Below are 21,083 nucleotides of genomic sequence, written 5' to 3'. Positions count from 1 at the left end.
GAATCCCTAGGGGAGCGAGAATATCTCTAGCTAGATCTTTATCCATTGTACTTCAAAATTGTCTTTCTAATAGTAATTCGGCATGGCAAAATCTTTTTACGTTTTCTTTTAAGTTTTTTCATGTCGATAAAACCAAAAATGGTTCCTTATCGACCAAATTAAAACAAAACAGTTTATTAGATAAACAAATTTCAATTCCAAAATACTCATCACGACCTCAAAAATTTGATTTAAAGAAAAATGTTGAGAATAAAGCAATGGATGGAGATTTTAAGAATGCAGCTCGCATTCTTTTTTCTAGCGATACCATCGCACCTTTTAATGATATAACGTTAGAATCCTTGCAAGAAAAGCATACTTTGCCATACCCAACAACTGTGCTTCCGCCCCCGCCTACACAGAACAATTTTTTACAGGTTAAGGATGAAGATACCTATGCCGCCATTATGTCATTTTCTAGCGGGTCTGCTAGTGGCATTGATGGTATCACTCCACAACATCTTAAAGATCTTGTGAGTGCCTCAGCCGGTGACGCTGGCAGGGCCCTATTAAGTGACATAACTAATCTTTGCAATTTTATGCTATCTGGTAAGGTGATTTCATCCTTTTTAAAACATTTTTATGGTGCAAGACTTTGTGCCTTTAATAAAAAAGACGGAAGTATCCGTCCAATAGCAATCGGGACCACTTTTCGCCGTTTGGCATCTAAATTAGCATGTAGGCACATAGTCTCCACCCTAAAAACCAAATTTCAACCAATTCAACTCGGTTTTGGAAGCAGAGGTGGTTGTGAAGCAGCAGTACACTCTACTCGTACCTTTCTAAAAGGAAACGAGGCCGAGGTACTTCTGAAAGTTGATGTAAAGAATGCTTTTAACTCCTTAGATAGAGGAACCTTGCTTAACGAAGTCTTCTCTAATCTGCCTGAAATTTACCCATACGTTTGGCAATGTTATAGTTCACCTTCCAAATTATTTTTTGGTGAAGATACAATTCATTCTAATGTAGGCGTTCAGCAAGGAGATCCATTGGGTCCTGCTCTTTTTAGCTTAGGTATTCATAGCTGCATTTCGAATTTAAAATCTAAATTAAACGTTTGGTACCTAGATGATGGAACTATAGGAGGTAAAGTAGATGACGTTATTGAAGATTTAATTAAAATTAAAGAACAATTTGATAAAATTGGTCTTAAATTGAATTTTTCAAAATGTGAAATTTTTTTTACGGACAATTTAACTCACAAAAATATTAGTTTGGCAATAGATAAATTTAATAAAATTGCACCTAACATAAAAATTCTTCATAAAGATACACTTTGCCTCCTTGGTGCACCATTATTTGATGAGGGCATAGAGCCTTCTCTTAACGAAAAAATTAAAATATTTTCGGACAATTTTGACAGACTGGGCATTTTAAATTCTCATATAGCTTATACAATCTTAAAACATTGCCTTTTCGTTCCAAAATTAATGTACATTCTACGTGCGAGCCCAATCTGGAAATATCCTAGTCTTACCAATCAAATCGATGCCACCCTTAAAAAAGCTTTAGAAAAAATTCTAAATTTATCTCTTGATGAATATTCTTGGACTCAAGCTACACTTCCCATTCCTTTTGGTGGCATCGGCGTGAGAAAAATATCAAGTGTTGCCCTCCCGGCCTTTCTCTCTTCTGTACATAGCATTTCAAACCTTTGTTCAGAAATTTTAAAATCAAAATCTGTAAAAATCATGGATGTTACTGAGGCGATAGAGACCTGGAAGGTAAAGTGCCCTAATGATGATATCCCTAAGGAAGTTACAAAACAAAAACTTTGGGATTCTTCATTGGTTCACGCTACACTACACAGTTTGACACAAAATTTAACAAGTGCTCAAGACCGTGCCAGGCTTCTAGCGTTATCATCTAAAGAGTCTAGTCACTGGTTGAATTCATTACCCTCTAAAAATCTTGGGACACTTTTAGATAATGAATGTTTTCGCATATCCATTGGTCTCCGACTGGGAACACCTCTGTGTTCTGAACACAGATGCCCGTGTGGAAAGGAGGTAGACTCTTTCGGTTTACATGGTCTCTCTTGCCCAAGGAGTTCAGGTAGGCTTTTCCGCCACGGTTCTCTTAATGACATAATAAAAAGGGCTCTTGCCACCATCGACGTTCCTGCTCTTACTGAGCCTCGTGGAATTAGTCGTGATGATGGTAAGAGACCTGATGGATTAACATTGGTTCCCTGGGAACGAGGTCGGGCCCTTGTGTGGGACGCTACATGTGTTGACACGTTGGCCCCATCTCATATCCGGGAAACAATGTTAAGAGCCGGTGCCGCTGCGGAAAAAGCTGAAGCCAAAAAAATAACTAAATATTCGTGTATTATATCTAATTACTCTTTTGTTCCATTTGCTGTTGAAACGCTTGGCCCTTAGAGTAGTGGTGCAAAAAGCTTCATCAAATGTATAACACCTCGCCTCATTGCCTCCACTGGTGACAAGAGGGCTGGTTCGTTTTTTGCCCAGAGGATCGGAATTGCGATTCAACGGGGAAATGCTGCTAGCATTCTTGCCACCATTCCACGCGGTCAAGATTTATACAGTAACTAGTTTTAGTTCATATTTGTATATATATATTTAAGCATTTAATGTCGTTAATTCTTATGTTTATATGTATAAGAATGTATTAATATTAAAAAAAAAAACTTCGCATTGGGGGACCTCATTCAATAAAGGAACATACACTGACATCTTTTTTAACCACTGACGTCTCTCCACTGACAACCTATAAAACTTAATCACGTTGTCTTTCTAATAAATGAGTTCGTATACGAGTAAGTTCATAATCTCCGCCATATATATTTAGACTTGGTTTATTGAGTTAGTAATAACAAGAAAGATGGCTTCGAATATCAAGTTGTAGTTATTTTGTAGTTATTATAGAATGCGGACTATTTTGTCGTTAAGCTAATGGCGGTAGTTGATATCTTGTCTACATTTTGTCGTTAAGCTAATTGCGCTAATTGATATCTTTAATTATATTACATTAATTTTATTTTTTAATTACATATTATGAATTTTAGTGATATTTCTTCTGCATGCTCTTCCGGGATGAATGAGATACAAAAACCGATAGATACGTTTTATATCTTCGAATGTTCGGAGATATAGTGTTCTTCTGATCTTCCGTTATCTCGAAAAATATTGCATATAACGGCACATTGCCGTTATCATTATTTTTGGTACCCATATGTGGCCGCCGAGTGATCGTGGGTTGTCGGGCGAAGAGAATTAAAATCACGTGTATAAGATTGTTTTACAATATTCAATACTTATTACAACGAAATATTATCAGTAATACAATCAACTCAGGTAATGACGCTCCTCCAGGCACGTTTTGTTTCGTATAATATTTATTTATTTATTTATTAATTATAAAACTAAGATCTGTGTTTGTATGTATGCAATGAAATTAAAAAGGATGAAAGCTGGAAAGCACTAGCATAGTACCATATACCAAATAGTTTATTTGTTTTTTATTTTATTTTAGTTATCAAGTCAGTTAATTTCATATTATAACTCATATTATTGGCCGAGACCTGGATAAAATCGGAAGAAGACGCTGCTAATCTGCAAATAGCTAACTACACACATTATTGTAAGTACAGAACAACCGGTAGATGTGGAGGAGTGTCTATTTACGTACATGATGATCTAGACCATAGTATTGCAGACGAACAATACGTTAATGGTAACAATTACTTATGGATTCAAATTAGCAAACTCAATCTCTATGTTGGTACCATTTATAAACCTATAGATACAAAAACTAACCAATATATAGAAGATCTCGAAATACAACTAAATGAAAAAAACGAGCTAAAGTCTTTGGAGATTTTAATCTTAATCTACTACTTAACGATAAAACACAAAAAATACAAAAATATGCTCACAGAAAATGGTTTCAGTATATTTAATTGTATAGATGATAAATATGCTACGCGGTCGACTGCTTCAACCCATACTATCATTGATCAAATCTTCACTAACCTGAAAGACAGAACAACCTAGCATTAGCTGACTCCGCAATTTCAGATCATATGCAAATATTTCTAGGAATGAAAAAATTTAAACCCGAATCTCCTAAGCGCATTCAATATGAAGCTATTAACTACGTCGCCCTGCGCGAAACTGCTGAGGACTACTCTTTTGATTCAGACAGTCATTTATACAGCCATCTGCATGAAGCCATTACAGGAGTGAAAAACAAACATACAGTAACAAAGTTTAAAATACAAAACGCCCTACAATCGGATTGGATAAATAAAAGTATTATCATTGATATCGACAACAGAAATAAAGCATATAATATGGATTAAAAAAATATTACTTAAGAAAAAAAATATACAAAAAAGAAGAATGACACGGCTACAAACATAAATAAAGCTAAAAGCAAATATTACATAGACTCTTTTATAAATGTAAAAACAATTCTAAGAAAACGTGGAGCCTGATTCACACACTATCTAAAAACAAAATCAAATTAAAATGTGTTCCTCCAACATTAATGAGTAGCCCAGGTATAATTACGGATGGTACTGAAATATGATTTACAATAAATTCTTTGCCACAGTTGGTGCGGAGTTAGCCAGCAAAATTCCAGGTAATTATCATAATAATACTATTTTTACTGCACACAACCACAAACACAATGATAACTTAACTAGATTCAGTCATTGTAGTGAAAAAGAAGTTTCCAAAATTATTGATAATTTGAACGCAAACGTTAGCACGGGCATAGATGGCATTAGCACCAAAGTATTAAAATGTTTAAAAGTATATATTATAAAAGAATTGACAAGTTGCATAAATGTCTAAACGAAGGAATTTTGCCAGATGATCGCGAAAGTTACTCCGATACATAAAACTGACCCAGGGAACTACAGTCCTATCTCAGTCTTGCCAATATGTTCAAAAATTTTCGAAAAAATCATACATCACCGTCTGGACACTTATTTATCACGAATAGATTATTTTTTTAAACGACAATATGGGTTTAAGTCCAAATCGAATACCTTGTGTGCCAAAATGGATGTAGTTACAAAACTTAAAACAAATATAGATTCTAAGCATATAGGTTTAGGTATTTTTATAGATCTTAAAAAGGCCTTTGATACTGTAAGCCACCTTATCTTGTTGGATAAATTAAAACAAACAGGTATCACTGGCGTTGCTCACAAATTATTAGAATCGTATTTAACAAGTCGTCAGCAAATAGTAAAAATTGGTGAATATCATAAGTTCTGGTTACCCAATAAATTTTGGTGTACCTCAAGGGTCAATACTTGGGCCTCTACTCTTCTTGATATATATAAACAGTATCGGCCAACTTTCTCTACACGGTGAACTTACCTTGTATGCTGACGACACATGTATTTTTTATTTTGCTCACAAAAAATTTGGAAACATCTCAGATATTCATTTAAATAATTCACGTTGCTTCACAAATTGCTTTTAAGAATCATTAAACGTGTTGGTTATTTTGAATTTTATTTGTCTTTGACATTTTCAGGGTATCCTGGAGAAAGTTGCTTTGCAGGCGATAGAGCGGGAAGCTGTAAGCGTTTATCTAACTGTCCCAGCTTAGTTAAGGAGATCAAAAATGCGGGAAGTCCGATGCCAAATTACATGAGAAAGAAACTACAAAATCTGGGTTGTGGTTTCGACAATGATGAGCCACTAGTGAGTACCTGTTCAAAATGGCGGCTGGTGTTTTAAATATTTTAAAATGTTTAATTTCCATTAGATGAACATAAGATTTGCGTTAAATTATTTTTGGCGTTAATATCACTGTAAATTTGATAGTAATATTTGATTTCCGTTCTTATTTTGAAATGTATTTTTTATAACCGATTTGCTTTACTTTCCCCGGGAGAAAACAGGACGATTGTGTTTACAGAATAGTCAATACTCGTAGGTACCTACTTCTTACCTAGCAGTTGAGCAGCATTAAGCTGCGATTTACCACCTGCGTTATTTATGTAAAACAGCGTTTTTGTCCTTATATTTAAAGTCTGAATACTTAATTTGAATACTAGTGTTTAATTTGGAATTAAGAAAAAAATATTTACAGATATGCTGTAGTTCATATTCAAATATCGATATAGAAATATCGATCGAGAGCGAACAACAAGATCGATCGTATAACAAGTCCGATCCATGGTCTTCCAGAAAGGTTAACCAACCTAGTACAAATGACAATAACAATCCACTTTCCATAAATTTATCACACAACAGCGGGGATGAAGATAATAATAAAAGAGGCAACAATGAATCGAGTAGACCGGTACCAAATATACGATATCACCGTAATCTCGATCTCTTGCCAAAAGACTGTGGACCGATCGAGGGCGAAAGAATCTTTGGAGGCAACATGACTGGACTATTCGAAATGCCGTGGATGGTTCTCTTAGCTTACGATTTAGGTAAGGAGTGAATTAGCATTGACGGTTAATATGGTTTATTATTAATCAAAGTAATTTAAAATCTCACTTGATAAACATGCCGCTGGTTCACAACCCTAGGTCCGTTATACATCGAGTCTATAAAGTCACTTCAGGTGTCCAATTCCACGTGAAAATAAATAATTCTAAAGCAGAATGATTGTGTAAATATAGACGAAAAGGACGTTGTTATCCGTTTTCTGTTGATTAAATGAGTTTTTAAAAACGCACCTCTAATGGACCTTTTTTAAAGACAAACCATAATATACGCGTTGATGGTAATTCATATAATTATATACTAGCCGGCCCGACAGCCTATTCAATCTGTTTAATTCTTCCCTCGGTCGATCGATACGGTAACATAGCGGTAATAACAAGTCATTTGAGGATTTCAATCTTTGTTTCATGTTAAAACCAGCTCTTATAAAGCTATGATAGATGTAATCCTACGACATTATGGAGTCAGGGACACTGCACTCAGTCTTCTGATTTCGTATCTGAGCAATCGGATTCAGAGGGTTGATTTAAATGGAAAGAGATCTCCCGGAGCTCAGGTTACTTTGGGGGTCCCTCAAGGTTCAATTCTTGGTCAATTTCTCTTCCTTGTTTGTATAAATGACCTACCACATCTCTTAGGTGATAAACTCGAGATAGTATTGTTTGCTGACGATACTTCTTTAATTTTTAAAATAAAAAGACGACTTTTAATGTATGACGATGTGAACAATGCTCTCTCGGAAATAGTACATTGGTTTAGTGTCAATAATTTGATGTTAAATAGTAAAAAGACAAAATGTATTAAATTCACTACTCCCAATGTAAGATGTGTCAAAACGAATGTACTTTTAAACGGGGAAGCATTAGATGAATTAGAGTCAACAGAGTTCCTTGGTATGACAATTGACTCTAATCTCCAATGGGGCCCCCATATAAGTAAATTGGCGAATAGACTCAGCTCTGCAGCATATGCGGTAAAAAAATTAGATTTTTGACTGATGTGGATACGGCTCGCCTTGTGTATTTTAGTTATTTCCACCAGTATTATGTCGTATGGCATCCTATTCTGGGGTAATGCAGCTGACATTAATACTATTTTTGTACTGCAGAAGAGGGCTATTCGTGCAATTTATAACCTGGGCCCAAAAGATTCGTTAAGATGTAAATTTAAAGAAATTAAAATAATGACTGTCGCTTCTCAATTTGTTTTTGATAATGTTATGTATGTACGCAAAAATATAAATGATTTTCCCAAAAATTGTAACGTACATTCCATTAATACTAGGAACAAGAATAAACTTGTTACGCCTAGTACCCGATTACACAGGGTTAGTAACTCTTTTTAGGGGCAATATATACGTTTTTACAACAGGATCCCAGAAAACGTTCAGCAATATTCAATTATAAATTTCAAAAGAATCGTTAAAGAGCGTTTGTGTGCTGAAGGATATTACAGCACTAATGACTTTCTAGTTGATTGCACGCCTTGGGAATGAGATGATCGCCTCCAGGACAATCAATAAGAAAGTGTAAACACTTCTATTTTGAATAAAGACTTTTACTTTGATGTTAAAAGTATAATGCAATTGCGATTTTTACACACACACACACACAAATGCACGTGCACACAAACAACTCTCTCGCGCACAATCTAAGTTGCGATAAACATGGACTTTCCCATTTGCGCCTTTTTAAACCAATTAAGTTAATCTTATTAGTTTTTTTTTTAAATTGTCTGTATCTTATTCTGTAGATTTTTTTTGCAAATAAATATAGGATTTTATTACAATTTATTTGATATAAATTATTCCACTTGTTTCACTGTACCACTCGAAGTTGTATCGACATTTGATTCGATTTTTGAAGCTAGTAAGTATTCATCAATTTTTAAATGACTTCCAGTTGGAACTACTTCAACAGGTAGTATATTTTTTTAATGATAAACAAATAACTGTACATATATGCATCAAAATCATAGTTTTATACCTTTATCGTCAAAAGACTCTTATAAATATATTCGATTTTTTTTTAAATTCAATTAAACAAATTATAATTATAAGCTACATTATGTTATTTCAAAATCCTAAACAATGTATTATTAAAACGTTCAAGTAGGTATTCTAATAATATTTTTTAACGTTAAAATTTTCGTCACCAATAATTTAGAATAAATTTACATCTGTTGCGTAGTTAATGTATTCGTAAAATGTTTTTCATCACAATTCCAGCTCGCGGCATACTTTTAAGCTATGGTGGTACACTCATCACTCAGTGGTATGTGCTGACTGCAGCGCATTGTCTATCATTCTTGGGTTCAAAACGTGATTTACGAGAGGTCATTCTTGGAGAATATGATACGAGGAAAGACCCTGACTGTGAAATGAACGAAGGAGGACAGTTTTGCGCACCGAGCGTACGAGTAAGTAACTTTCATCATCAATAATTATCATCAGCCTGTATGGGCTGCTGGGCTAAGGCCTCCTCTTCCTTTTAGGAGAAGGATTGGCGCATATTCCACCACGTTGCTCCGATGCTGGTTGATGGAACACACATGTGGCAGAATTTCTATGAAATTAGACACATGCAGGTTTCCTCACGATGTTTTCCTTAACCGCCGAGCACGAGCTGAATTATATACACAAATTAAGCACATGACTATTCAGTGGTGCTTGCCTGGGAAACCGCAATCATCGATTAAGATGCACGCTTTCTAACCACTGGGTTATCTCGGCTCATTGAAATCTTAGGGCAAGAAAAAATGTACGTATTAATGAGGCTTTTGTACACAATACAAGATTTCATATAAAATTAATAAATCATTTTACAAAACCTAGTCCAATCACAGAGCTTTTGTATTAAAGGTATTTAAACAAATTAACAGCATTCTATTGACATGATATCATTTGACGAGATCTTAAATCCTGAAGAATATCCTAAGATAAAATCCATCTAATCTATCTATTTAGATATCTTAATCGAGAACTATTTGTAGTCAACAGTTTCCTTTCCATTTGTAAATGTGGCAAAACTTCATCTTACATATTCTATATGTATTATTTAACCCACGATCACGAGAACAATTATGAAAAAAAAGACCTTTTCAAAGTCTATTTGGTACCGTACTGAAACCAATTTTATACTGGCAAAGGTCAATTTAAAATTATTTTATTAACTGAAGGTACACGGTACCAAAATCCTGTTCTCGCATTGTATTGACACCAAAAATTATCTCTTGTATATTTTTATGTATTATTTACATATGTAAGCTTTTGCACAGAAACATTATACTCATTTTTTTTAAATATTTACTTAGGGCCAAACTATGTATAAATACTAATTAAGATAGTGACTGTAAAAGCGATGACCACGTGGGACGGCGGTAATAATAAATAAATAATAATAAATATGAGACAACATCACATACATTACTCTGATCCCAATGTATGTAGCTTAAGCACTTGCGTTATGAGAAATCAGAAGTAACGACGGTACCACCCAGACCCAAGACAACATAGAAAACTAATGATAATCTACATCGTCTCAGCTGGGAATCGAACCCAGGACCTCGGAGTGGCGTACCCATGAAAACCGGCGTAAACACCACTCGACCACGGAAGTTGTCCATGAATGAAAAAAATTAATACCTGTTGACTTCCAAGCAGGATACATTAATTGAAATAATTGTATTTAATTAACATGACGTTGTATTTTTTAAATGTTAAAAAAGAGTAACTACTGGGTTTCTTGCCGGTTATTCTCGGTAGAATCTACTTTCCGAACCGGTGTTAGCTTCACTTAATTGTAAAATGACGATTCAAAAGTGCTTATAAAAGCCTACTTGAATAAAGTTTATTTTGATTTTTATTTTGATTTTGAATGAATGGATCTAATAAACCAGCCTCTTGTACCCAATGGAGGCAGTAATCATCTTACTAATTGATGTCAATTTTTATGCAGAATGTTAGAATCGATTCCGTGATTGCGCATCCAGGATATAATCCGGTAACGTTAAGAAATGACATTGGTCTGATTCGTCTTGCAGAACCGGCAGACTTTTCATTAGGTAAGATACAATATTCATTATTAATATGACAACAACAACAACAACAACAGCCCGTACATTCCCACTGCTGGGCTAAAGGCCTCCTCTCCCTTTAAGGAGAAGGTATGGAACATATTCCACCACACTGTTCCAATGCGGGTTGGTGGAATACACATGTGGCAGAATTTCTTTGAAATTTGTCACATGCAGGTTTCCTCACGATGTTTTCCTTCACCGCTGAGCACGAGATGAATTATAAAGACAAATTAAGCACATGAATCAGCGGTGCTTGCCTGGGTTTAAACCTGCAAACATCGGTTGGGATGCACGCGTTCTAACCACTGGGTCATCTCTGGTCCATTCACGATAATATGAATTGATAAATAAAACTAATACACATAAATAACATAAAACAGTATTGAATATTTTGGATATGTTATAATGGATTTACGAATGTACATATATTGAAATTAAATAATATTCATATAAACTTCTTCAAATAATCCAAAAAGCTTTCCGTCAAAAAGTGTAAGTTTTAACTTATTATTCACTAATTAAGTGATTATTTTTAATAAACGCAGTGTCGTAGAATTATAATGATGTAGTGGATAGCACTCCACACTTCGCGGTCATTCAACCGATTTTAACAAATTTCGAAAACTATGCAATATCTACACGACTACAAAAAATATAGAGTAATCTCTTCCGACGCAGTCGACTTCCTAAGCCCACTGTGAAGCCTGCCGCTTTGAAACCTTATGCAGTTGAATAATTTTACTACATTCTAGATGTAGATATCAATTTATTTTATATATCTTACTGATTGATTAAAACAAAACAATAACATTTAGACACTGGTAAGATGTATCAGTTATATGTCATTAATGAACACGCACGGATATAGCGCGCCAAGTGTAAGTCGGCGTGTGGCAAAAAGATGTGCTAATTTTTTTTGTTCATTTATATCTTATTTGCTTTATTTACCCTTATTAAGAAAACTTACCCAAAATCTATTAAAAATGAGACGTACGAGATAATTATTTTCTAAGGAGATATTGGTGAAATAAAAAAAAAAAGTGGCAAGACAAAGGGTGTAGCAGGTGCTGCCACAGGAACGTCAACTTATACTTGACAGTCTATATTTCGATGTACGTCGACGATACGATTGTTTACTGCGCTTACTGACAGGATTTGCTTATAGGAGTGTAACGACTTACAATGATTACAATTAAAATACAACAACTTAAATTTTTGGAGCATTTTTTTTTCTTTTGTTATTTGTGTGTGTACTAGCACAGTGAATTTTACATTATATATTATTTATTTATTTATTTATTTATTTATTTATTTCACACACAAGTTTATGTTTACATTATTAAATGCCAGCCCTGAATTCCAAACTAGCTTTCGCTGTGTTTTGGAAGTCAGTTCCTTCCCAGATTTTAGGTTACAAATATTAATATTAATATTATATTGTAATTGTAAAATTTTCTGTTTTCCGCGTACCTATGCATGGTTTCAACGTTGCAAATATTTTTTATAACATGAAAAGTTTAGAATAGTTACCCCTAAGGCTATTTTTTTCTCATAAACATCTATTAATTTGCAGATAGTATAAAACCAATCTGTCTACCAAAAACTCCAGAACTTCTGCCTCAGAATCTAGAAGGTTTGCGAGGAGTGGTGGCAGGTTGGGGCCTCACCGAGCGTGGTGTGCAGTCTCCAGTACTACTAAACCTCGATCTGTCTATACTCTCTAACTCGGCATGTCACAGTGTTTATAATCGGTAGGTTTGATTGTTGACATAATGCTAAATAAGCCCAAACTATTCTGTTTTAAGTATTCATTAGATGAATAATTAAAAAAATTCTTTTATAAAATATAATTAATATATATGTATTTATAAACCCGTTGCTTGACAAAAATAGTTAGTCAGTATTTTGATATATAAGACCAAAAGTTTAATATACAATATTTGATATTAATATTATTAAGTATGGCGTTGTAGAATTCGGATAAATTCGAATCTTCATAAGCATAGTTTACCTTTACACATTTGCTGACCTTATACGCTAGTCATGAATATACATTATACAGTGGACAATTTTTAATTAATTTGCACTAAAATACAAATATCTATTTGTTTGATATTGTTACAGCGCTAGCAAGAGATCTGCAAACAATTTTAAATGTTATAATAATGCCTTTACTGCAAAATTATAACTAACATGCTCCATAATTATCCGCTTCTTCATATTTAGTAACCATATCTAGACCGGTTTGATATAATTTGATTGATGACTTTTATTGTTAAATGAAACTTCTTTATGGTTATATTTTTTAAGACTTTCAGTATCCGTAATTTATAGTCTCAAGATCGCTATAAATTATAATAGTTACTCAAAAATGGAATACATACTTGAACGTAATATAGGTATTATAAAGAAAAATATTACATTTTGTAGGGAATGGATATTAACTTATTAATTACTTTATTAATCAACACAATACAACACTATACACACTTATAACTTATTATAATTTGTAATAACTAAGGCAACAAAGACACGTCTACGCTGTCCAATGCACTATTCCGAAGTGACAGATTCAGCTATCGTATCCCTGAAGTTGCCTCGTACGAACTTCACGTTGCACAGTGCTCCCATCCGTTGAGATGAAATTTGACCGGAAATTAGACGGCGATAACAAACTGTTTTAAATGTTTATATGAAAACTACTTTTTATCGTGTTTTTTTTTTATAGAAATTAGTTATAACAATTGCACGATTTTGCCTCATAGGTTATGTACAATTGTGACTTGAATTGTTAGTTTTCAACCGACTTCCAAAAGGAGGAGGTTATCAATTCGTCTGTATTTTTTTTTTTTTTTTTTTTTTTTTTTTTTTTTTTTTTTATGTTTGTTACCTCATAACTTTTCACTGGGTGGACCGATTTTGATAATTTTTTTTTTGTTTGAAAGGTAGTGCTTCCCGTGGGGTCCCATTTGTTTTAAATTTTTTTCCGATGATGGTATCCATATGAAAACGACATAAGTCTTAAATTTGCATTATGTATATGCGCGACAAATCGGTGAATAACTGAAAATCACGTTAACCAATTTTGATAATTCTTTTTTTATTATAAAATATATACTTCAAGGGTAATTTGGTGAAAGTTTGGTAAGGTTCTGAGCACAGGGTCCATGACAAAGTAACGGAACGGAAGGGAACGGAACAATTCTGAGGAGCACGTTAGCGATACTCAGTCGAATCTTTTATTTATAGGTTATTTGGATATTTGAGTCACCTTCCGTAATGTGGTTATGTTTACGTAATTATCATAGTCGAATATTATAATCAACTAGCTACCCACCCCGGCTTCGCACGGGTGCAATACTGATACTAAATATACTACAGAATTTGTGTATTTACGACATCACATCGCAAACTTCTAAAATTATCAGTGTTTCTTTACTACATTGTGCATGTATTATATACACAAACCTTCCCCTTGAATCACACTATCTTTTAAAAAAAACCGCATCAAAATCCGTTGCGTAGATTTAAAGATATAGGGACAGAGAAAGCGACTTTGTTTTATACTATGTAGTGATGGAACTCCTATACGGCTCGCAGTTAGGGTGCGATATGGAGCAGAATTTCTTACTATCTTTAATCAAATTTTGTGTATGTGATGTGATTTCATATGATGTACGAAATATTGTTAGTCTTTTTCAAAGTTTTTTTGCTGAGTTCGATTACAGCTCTTTCGAGCGATCCTTGTAGTTTACGCCGCGTGACGTATTAAATCCGCATTTTCGAAAGTCTATTTTTGCTTTATTCGCAAGTTTCCTTTGAAATTGTCCTCGAAGTAGTTTCTGACTCATATAAACGTAACGCTTAATCTATCCATATTAAAAAAAAATTAGTTAGTCAACATCAGCTTCATTTAAAATCAAAAAATAAATAAAAATTTTAACAAAAAGAAAAACCGACTTCAAACAAAACACTATTTTAAAACAAATGAATATGCACGAAAAAGTAATAAAAATAATTGCGTATTCAACATATTTTTTAGAGTCTTCCTAAGTAAAATGAAATGAAAAATATTAGACTACTTAAAAGTCGCTTTACGATTATATCATGTAGTTATAATTATTGTTATATTTGGAGTCGGTGTCAGCCAATAAAATCCTACACTATATCTATCAAAAAACAATACGAGAATACTTTAACAAATATGTTTTTTACAAATTACCTTTTACACAATAATATACTGGATCAATCAAGGGGCTCGTATCGCTTCTTTCTTTTGATTGTTGGGACAAGGGCACCGTGGCTGACACCGGCTCCAAATATACCAATAATTATAACTACATGATATAATCGTAAAGCGACTTTTAAGTAGTCTAATATTTTTCATTTCATTTTACTTAGGAAGACTCTAAAAAATATGTTGAATACGCAATTATTTTTATTACTTTTTCGTGCATATTCATTTGTTTTAAAATAGTGTTTTGTTTGAAGTCGGTTTTTCTTTTTGTTAAAATTTTTATTTATGTTCATTTTACATTTACATTTTACAAACGACTTAAAAAGTAAAGTCCTTTTTGTTACGCTTATCCTTTGGACTCTACGAGTATAATGTTTGTAGTTAAAGTCGCATATTAAATTCTGATATTCCACGCTCTTGGTTTTGAGACTATTTTTACAGAATACCTCTACAGTCTGTTTCTGTTTACGATAAAATCTTCCTTTTTATTACCAATAAGTAACAACCCTTACGTTCTTGCCTTTTAGTTCACCACATCACATCATATATGACACACAATTATGCGCGGGATGCGAGTCTGGTAAGGATTCCTGTATCGGTGATTCCGGAGGTCCTCTCATGTACCCCGGCAAGAATAAAGGCTCAGGGGTCCGATACATTCAGAGAGGTATCGTTTCGTACGGATCAAAGCGGTGTGGGGTCGCCGGCTATCCGGGAGTCTATACAAGGGTAGCAAATTATATGGACTGGATATTAGATAACATAAGCGATTAAACAGTATTTGACGAAATAGTTTATCTATGTAACGTTCAAAGTACATATACACTATAATTTAAATCGTACTTTGGGTATGTGGCTATGTTATTGTTTAAAACATTATTACAATATTTAAATTTAAATTATAATAATTTTGTTAAAAAAATGTATTATCTTTATAATTGAGAAAGTGAGGTAACAGGTGATCATGAATGTATAGTTACGTGTATTGATAAAACTAGAATATTTTGACAATACTCTGGAAATATAAAATAATAAAAATATAATTTGGTTTCGTGTTACACCCGTGTTGACGTTTAAATCGTAATTTATCTGAAATATATAATGAATTGTTACATTAAAAATTATTTTCATAATTTTAACTTTTTTTATAATTATATAAAACGTCAAAAAAGTGTCAATTCGCTAAATTCCGTGCCATTGACCTATTTCCCACTTAATTTATGTCGGTGTTGCTAGTATACCGCTTCAACTTGGCATTTTCTAAAATTTTAATTAATTTTTTTTCATTAAAACAATTATTAAAATAAGATTTTAATCATCTAATTCGTTTGCTGAATTTGATTAGAGGTCATTTCACATCGTTTCAGATTAATTTAATAGCTGTCTTCCAGTTTAAAGGTTAGTTCTTCGATGTAGGTGTCGGAGTCTAGTTATGATAAATTTACTTTGCCTCATATTTGGCTTTTCTTAATTTTAATAATTATTCAATAATTATTTCCTTGATTTAATTATGGATATAATTCCTTTATCATTAAGGGTATTTTGGTAGTGATACTGGTCACACTCACTAACCTTTCAAAGGTTCGTGAACTTTCGATTTCGTTCTTTTTGAATTTTGGAACTATCGGCTTCACACAATCCAAACTTCTAATTCGATATTCTGAATATATCGGTGAGTTGTCTTAATAATTGAGTTTCTTAATTTGTGGTTGTTTAGTATTCAGTGCTTTAATAGCAGTTATCTTTTCAGAATTTATATTAACAATGAAGTTTTGAAGTTTGACAGAACTTTATATCATGTTTACCGACTCGCAAAAAATTGTAAGTCTTTAATTCTTGTTTTTGATTAAATGCATTGGTTTGCAATTCGAAAAGTCGTAGTCATGTGTAAATTGTGGTTTCCAGTGACCCTTTGAAATGGTTCTCCGGAGTTGAGATCGTCAATTTGTGTAAGCAGGACTTTGAACCTCCAGAAGGAGGTTTTTTTTTTTTTTAATCGGATTTACCCACCACGTGGACTTCTTGAATGGAAATATTAAGAGTGAACGGCTGCAGGTTCCTGGTTGAGTGTGCCCAGATAGCGGCTGGTGTAACTCCAAGGACGGCAGGCCTGTTCCCAAAGCCGTTGTCGGTATCCACGTGTAGCTGGAAACTTTGGTGATGTACCCCCTTTCAATTATATTATAAATTTCGTTTACACCGGTCTGGCGAACGGTGTATTCTTTCAAACCACATCAACTAATTTAATCGTCAGTGGCGCCTAATTTTCAACCTTAAATTTTGGATTAGTAAATATTGAATTTTCAAGCTTGCCTTTTATCCCAAGTGACCCACGCTGAGTCTAGCTGGCATAATTTTATATAATAGTCATTATAAGAAGTAACATAAGTAACTAGTAAATTAAGTAATTGGTTGTTTATAATACTATGTTACTGTGCATTAAAAATTTTATAACCTAATATTGTTTCTTTACACCCAACCACCCAGAAAGGTAACAGAATATTTTTTTTTTCTTTTTTAAAACAAATAAATAAACAACCTTTATTAACATAAGAATTAACAACATTAAATGCTTAAATATATATATACAAATATGAACTAAAACTAGTTACTGTATAAATCTTGACCGCGTGGAATGGTGGCAAGAATGCTAGCAGCATTTCCCCGTTGAATCTCAATTCCGATCCTCTGGGCAAAAAACGAACCAGCCCTCCTGTCACCAGTGGAGGCAATGAGGCGAGGTGTTATACTTTTGATGAAGCTTTTTGCACCACTACTCCAAGGGCCAAGCGTTTCGACAGCAAATGGAACAAAAAAGTAATTAGATATAATACACGAATATTTAGTTATTTTTTGGCTTCAGTTTTTTCCGCAGCGGCACCGGCTCTTAACATTGTTTCTCGGATATGAGATGGGGCCAACGTATCAACACATGTAGCGCCCGACCTCGTTCCCAGGGAACCAATGTTAATCCATCAGGTCTCTTACCATCATCACGACTAATTCCACGAGGCTCAGTAAGAGCAGGAACGTCGATGGTGGCAAGAGCCTTTTTTATTATGTCATTAAGAGAACCGTGACGGAAAAGCCTACCTGAACTCCTTGGGCAAGAGAGACCATGTAAACCGAAAGAGTCTCCCTCCTTTCCACACGGGCATCTGTGTTCAGAACACAGAGGTGTTCCCAGTCGGAGACCAATCGATATGCGAAAACATTCATTATCTAAAAGTGTCCCAAGATTTTTAGAGGGTAATGAATTCAACCAGTGACTAGACTCTTTAGATTATAACGCTAGAAGCCTGGCACGGTCTTGAGCACTTGTTAAATTTTGTCTCAAACTGTGTAGTGTAGCGTGAACCAATGAAGAATCCCAAAGTTTTTGTTTTGTAACTTCCTTAGGGATATCATCATCACTTTACCTTCCAGGTCTCTATCGCCTCAGTAACATTCATGATTTTTACAGATTTTGATTTTAAAATTTCTGAACAAAGGTCTGAAATGCTATGTACAGAAGAGAGAAAGGCCGTGAGGGCAACACTTGATATTTTTCTCACGCCGATGCCACCAAAAGGAATGGAAAGTGTAGCTTGAGTCCAAGAATATTCATCAAGAGATAAATTTAGAATTTTTTCTAAAGCTTTTTTAAGGGTGGCATCGATTTGATTGGTAAGACTAGGATATTTCCAGATTCGTGCTCGCACGTAGAATTTACATTAATTTTGGAACAAAAAGGCAATGTTTTAAGATTGTATAAGCTATATGAGAATTTAAAATGCCCAGTCTGTCAAAATTGTCTGAAAATATTTAAATTTTTTCGTTAAGAGAAGGCTCTATGCCCTCATCAAATAGTGGTGTACCAAGGAGGCAAAGTGTATCTTTATGAAGAATTTTTATGTTAGGTGCAATTTTATTAAATTTATCTATTGCCAAACTAATATTTTTGTGAGTTAAATTGTCCGTAAAAAAATTTCACATTTTGAAAAATTCAATTTAAGACCAATTTTATCAAATTGTTCTTTAATTTTAATTAAATCTTCAATAACTTCATCTACTTTTCCTCCTATAGTTCCATCATCTAGGTACCAAACGTTTAATTTAGATTTATATTCGAAATGCAGCTATGAATACCTAAGCTAAAAAGAGCAGGACCCAATGGATCTCCTTGCTGAACGAATACATTAGAATGAATTGTATCTTCACCAAAAAATAATTTGGAAGGTGAACTATAACATTGCCAAACGTATGGGTAAATTTCAGGCAGATTAGAGAAGACTTCGTTAAGCAAGGTTCCTCTATCTAAGGAGTTAAAAGCATTCTTTACATCAACTTTCAGAAGTACCTCGGCTTCGTTTCCTTTTAGAAAGGTACGAGTAGAGTGTACTGCTGCTTCACAACCACCTCTGCTTCCAAAACCGAGTTGAATTGGTTGAAATTTGGTTTTTAGGGTGGAGACTATGTGCCTACATGCTAATTTAGATGCCAAACGGCGAAAAGTGGTCCCGATTGCTATTGGACGGATACTTCCGTCTTTTTTATTAAAGTCACAAAGTCTTGCACCATAAAGATGTGGTATATTATCTAATATCCAGTCCATTAGATATATAATGATTAGTACAAAATATATCTAATTTATTGTTATTGAGTCACAACAAATCACGACAACAACACAACTTGCAATGAACAAGAATCTCGATTCCACAGTACGAGTCTACAAAACATATTTGCTTTAATTTTCAAATTGAATATATTTGTTTCCCCCTTTTTATTACAGTGGACGCCGCTTTACTTTTTTGAGAATATCTAACATTTAGTAAACTAAATTACTTCACAGTTATTGTATAATAAATAACATATATAGCCTGTTGTCGTGTCGGGGAAGTACTATGTTATATATTTATTGAGTAAATTTAAATGTTTCGCTATATTTTTCATGCGGTTGACGCTCCCATGAGATCCCACTCCGGTTACAAATATTGCTAACATCTTGGAACAGCCTTCAAGAGGAAACATTGAAGTCTCCGCGTATAACTGAACAGTATCTTTGTACATCCATATTGATTTTTTTTTTAGTGCTCCTTTTGCGTATTTCGCGACGGAACCTCCAGATATCTCCTCCGACAAGGTGGTCGCAGACCTTGTTTTCTATTTTGTGTTTGTTTTTGTTATCTTGTTGTTTATATTATCAGTATTTTGTCGTAATTGTTGTTCAAAAACATCCGAACTTCAATAGAGAAGATGGTTGGAGACTTTCTAACACCTGGGATCCACTTATTAAAAATTTAAAATCCCAAATCCAACAGACTGCAATACCTAAAGATACAGTTAGTGCCTTCTGCGTGCAACCGGAACGTTACTCAAGATATCAATTGAGAAATCGTTGGCGGTAGTTGTTAATAATATTTCCTTTGTTCTTCAAATAGACAAATGTCATCTTAGTCTACCCGTGACCACGAACACTGCAAAGTGCTCGAAACGTCGGGATGTTTAAAAATAATTAATATACGCGATTCATCCGTTATAATTAGTTTTATTTAAATGTGTAATAATCGCGAAAATTTAAGACAACATTAATAGCACCAGGTCCCCAAGCCTCAGAGGGATGCCGGGAACACGCCACTTTGTTCTCTGTTATCAGTTGCAACAGAGAACAAAGTGGCGTGCCTTGACCTTAGGCTGTCTCTTAAAGCGCTTCTCTAAATTATAAAATCTCTTTTCTGCCATGGCATCTGAATCGCCAAGACAGTCGGATGATTTCAACAAAGGAAGCCTCACACAGAATCTACCATTGGATAAGCGACGCGTTACACAAAGGCACAGGACCGCGATAAGCCAGCCCAACTGTGAATTGTGTAACCTAAGACACCCTGGGCCCAATGACTGTTGCTCAGAGCGATTATGTCCCAAAACAGATCCGAACCGATGATCATATCAACTCGAGACGGTTCATAGAACTTAGGATCCGCTAGGATAATATTAATAGGATTTTTAAGTGAACTAATATCAAAACTAGGTTTAGGTAACAAACTAGTAAGTTGGTTGGTTGGTTGGTTAGTTTTTTTTTTATGGTATAGGTTGACGGACAAGCATTTGGGCCACCTGATGGTAAGTGGTCACCATTACCCATAGACAATGACGCTGTAAGAAATATTAACTATTCCTTAAATCGTCAATGCGCCACCAACCTTAGCAACTAAGATATTATGTCCCTTGTGCCTGTACTTACACTGGCTCACTCACCCTTCAAACCGGAACACAACAACACTGAGTACTGTTATTTGGCG

General features: G+C 34.2%; 1 protein-coding gene across 1 annotated transcript; it reads left to right on the top strand.

The window, feature by feature from the left end:
• Positions 1-257: 257 nt before the first annotated feature.
• LOC124540646 (CLIP domain-containing serine protease HP8-like) lies at positions 258-15,576 on the top strand. The gene is made up of 7 exons (XM_047118312.1): positions 258-512; positions 5,560-5,604; positions 6,121-6,472; positions 8,716-8,906; positions 10,445-10,550; positions 12,139-12,316; positions 15,330-15,576. The coding sequence occupies exons 1-7, from the start codon at positions 258-260 to the stop codon at positions 15,574-15,576; spliced, it is 1,374 nt and encodes a 457-aa protein (XP_046974268.1).
• Positions 15,577-21,083: the final 5,507 nt, after the last annotated feature.

The sequence above is a fragment of the Vanessa cardui genome, chromosome 26, assembly GCF_905220365.1.
Source record: "Vanessa cardui chromosome 26, ilVanCard2.1, whole genome shotgun sequence".
Classification (NCBI taxonomy): Eukaryota; Metazoa; Arthropoda; class Insecta; order Lepidoptera; family Nymphalidae; genus Vanessa; species Vanessa cardui.
This window is presented reverse-complemented; position numbering and strand designations above follow the sequence as displayed.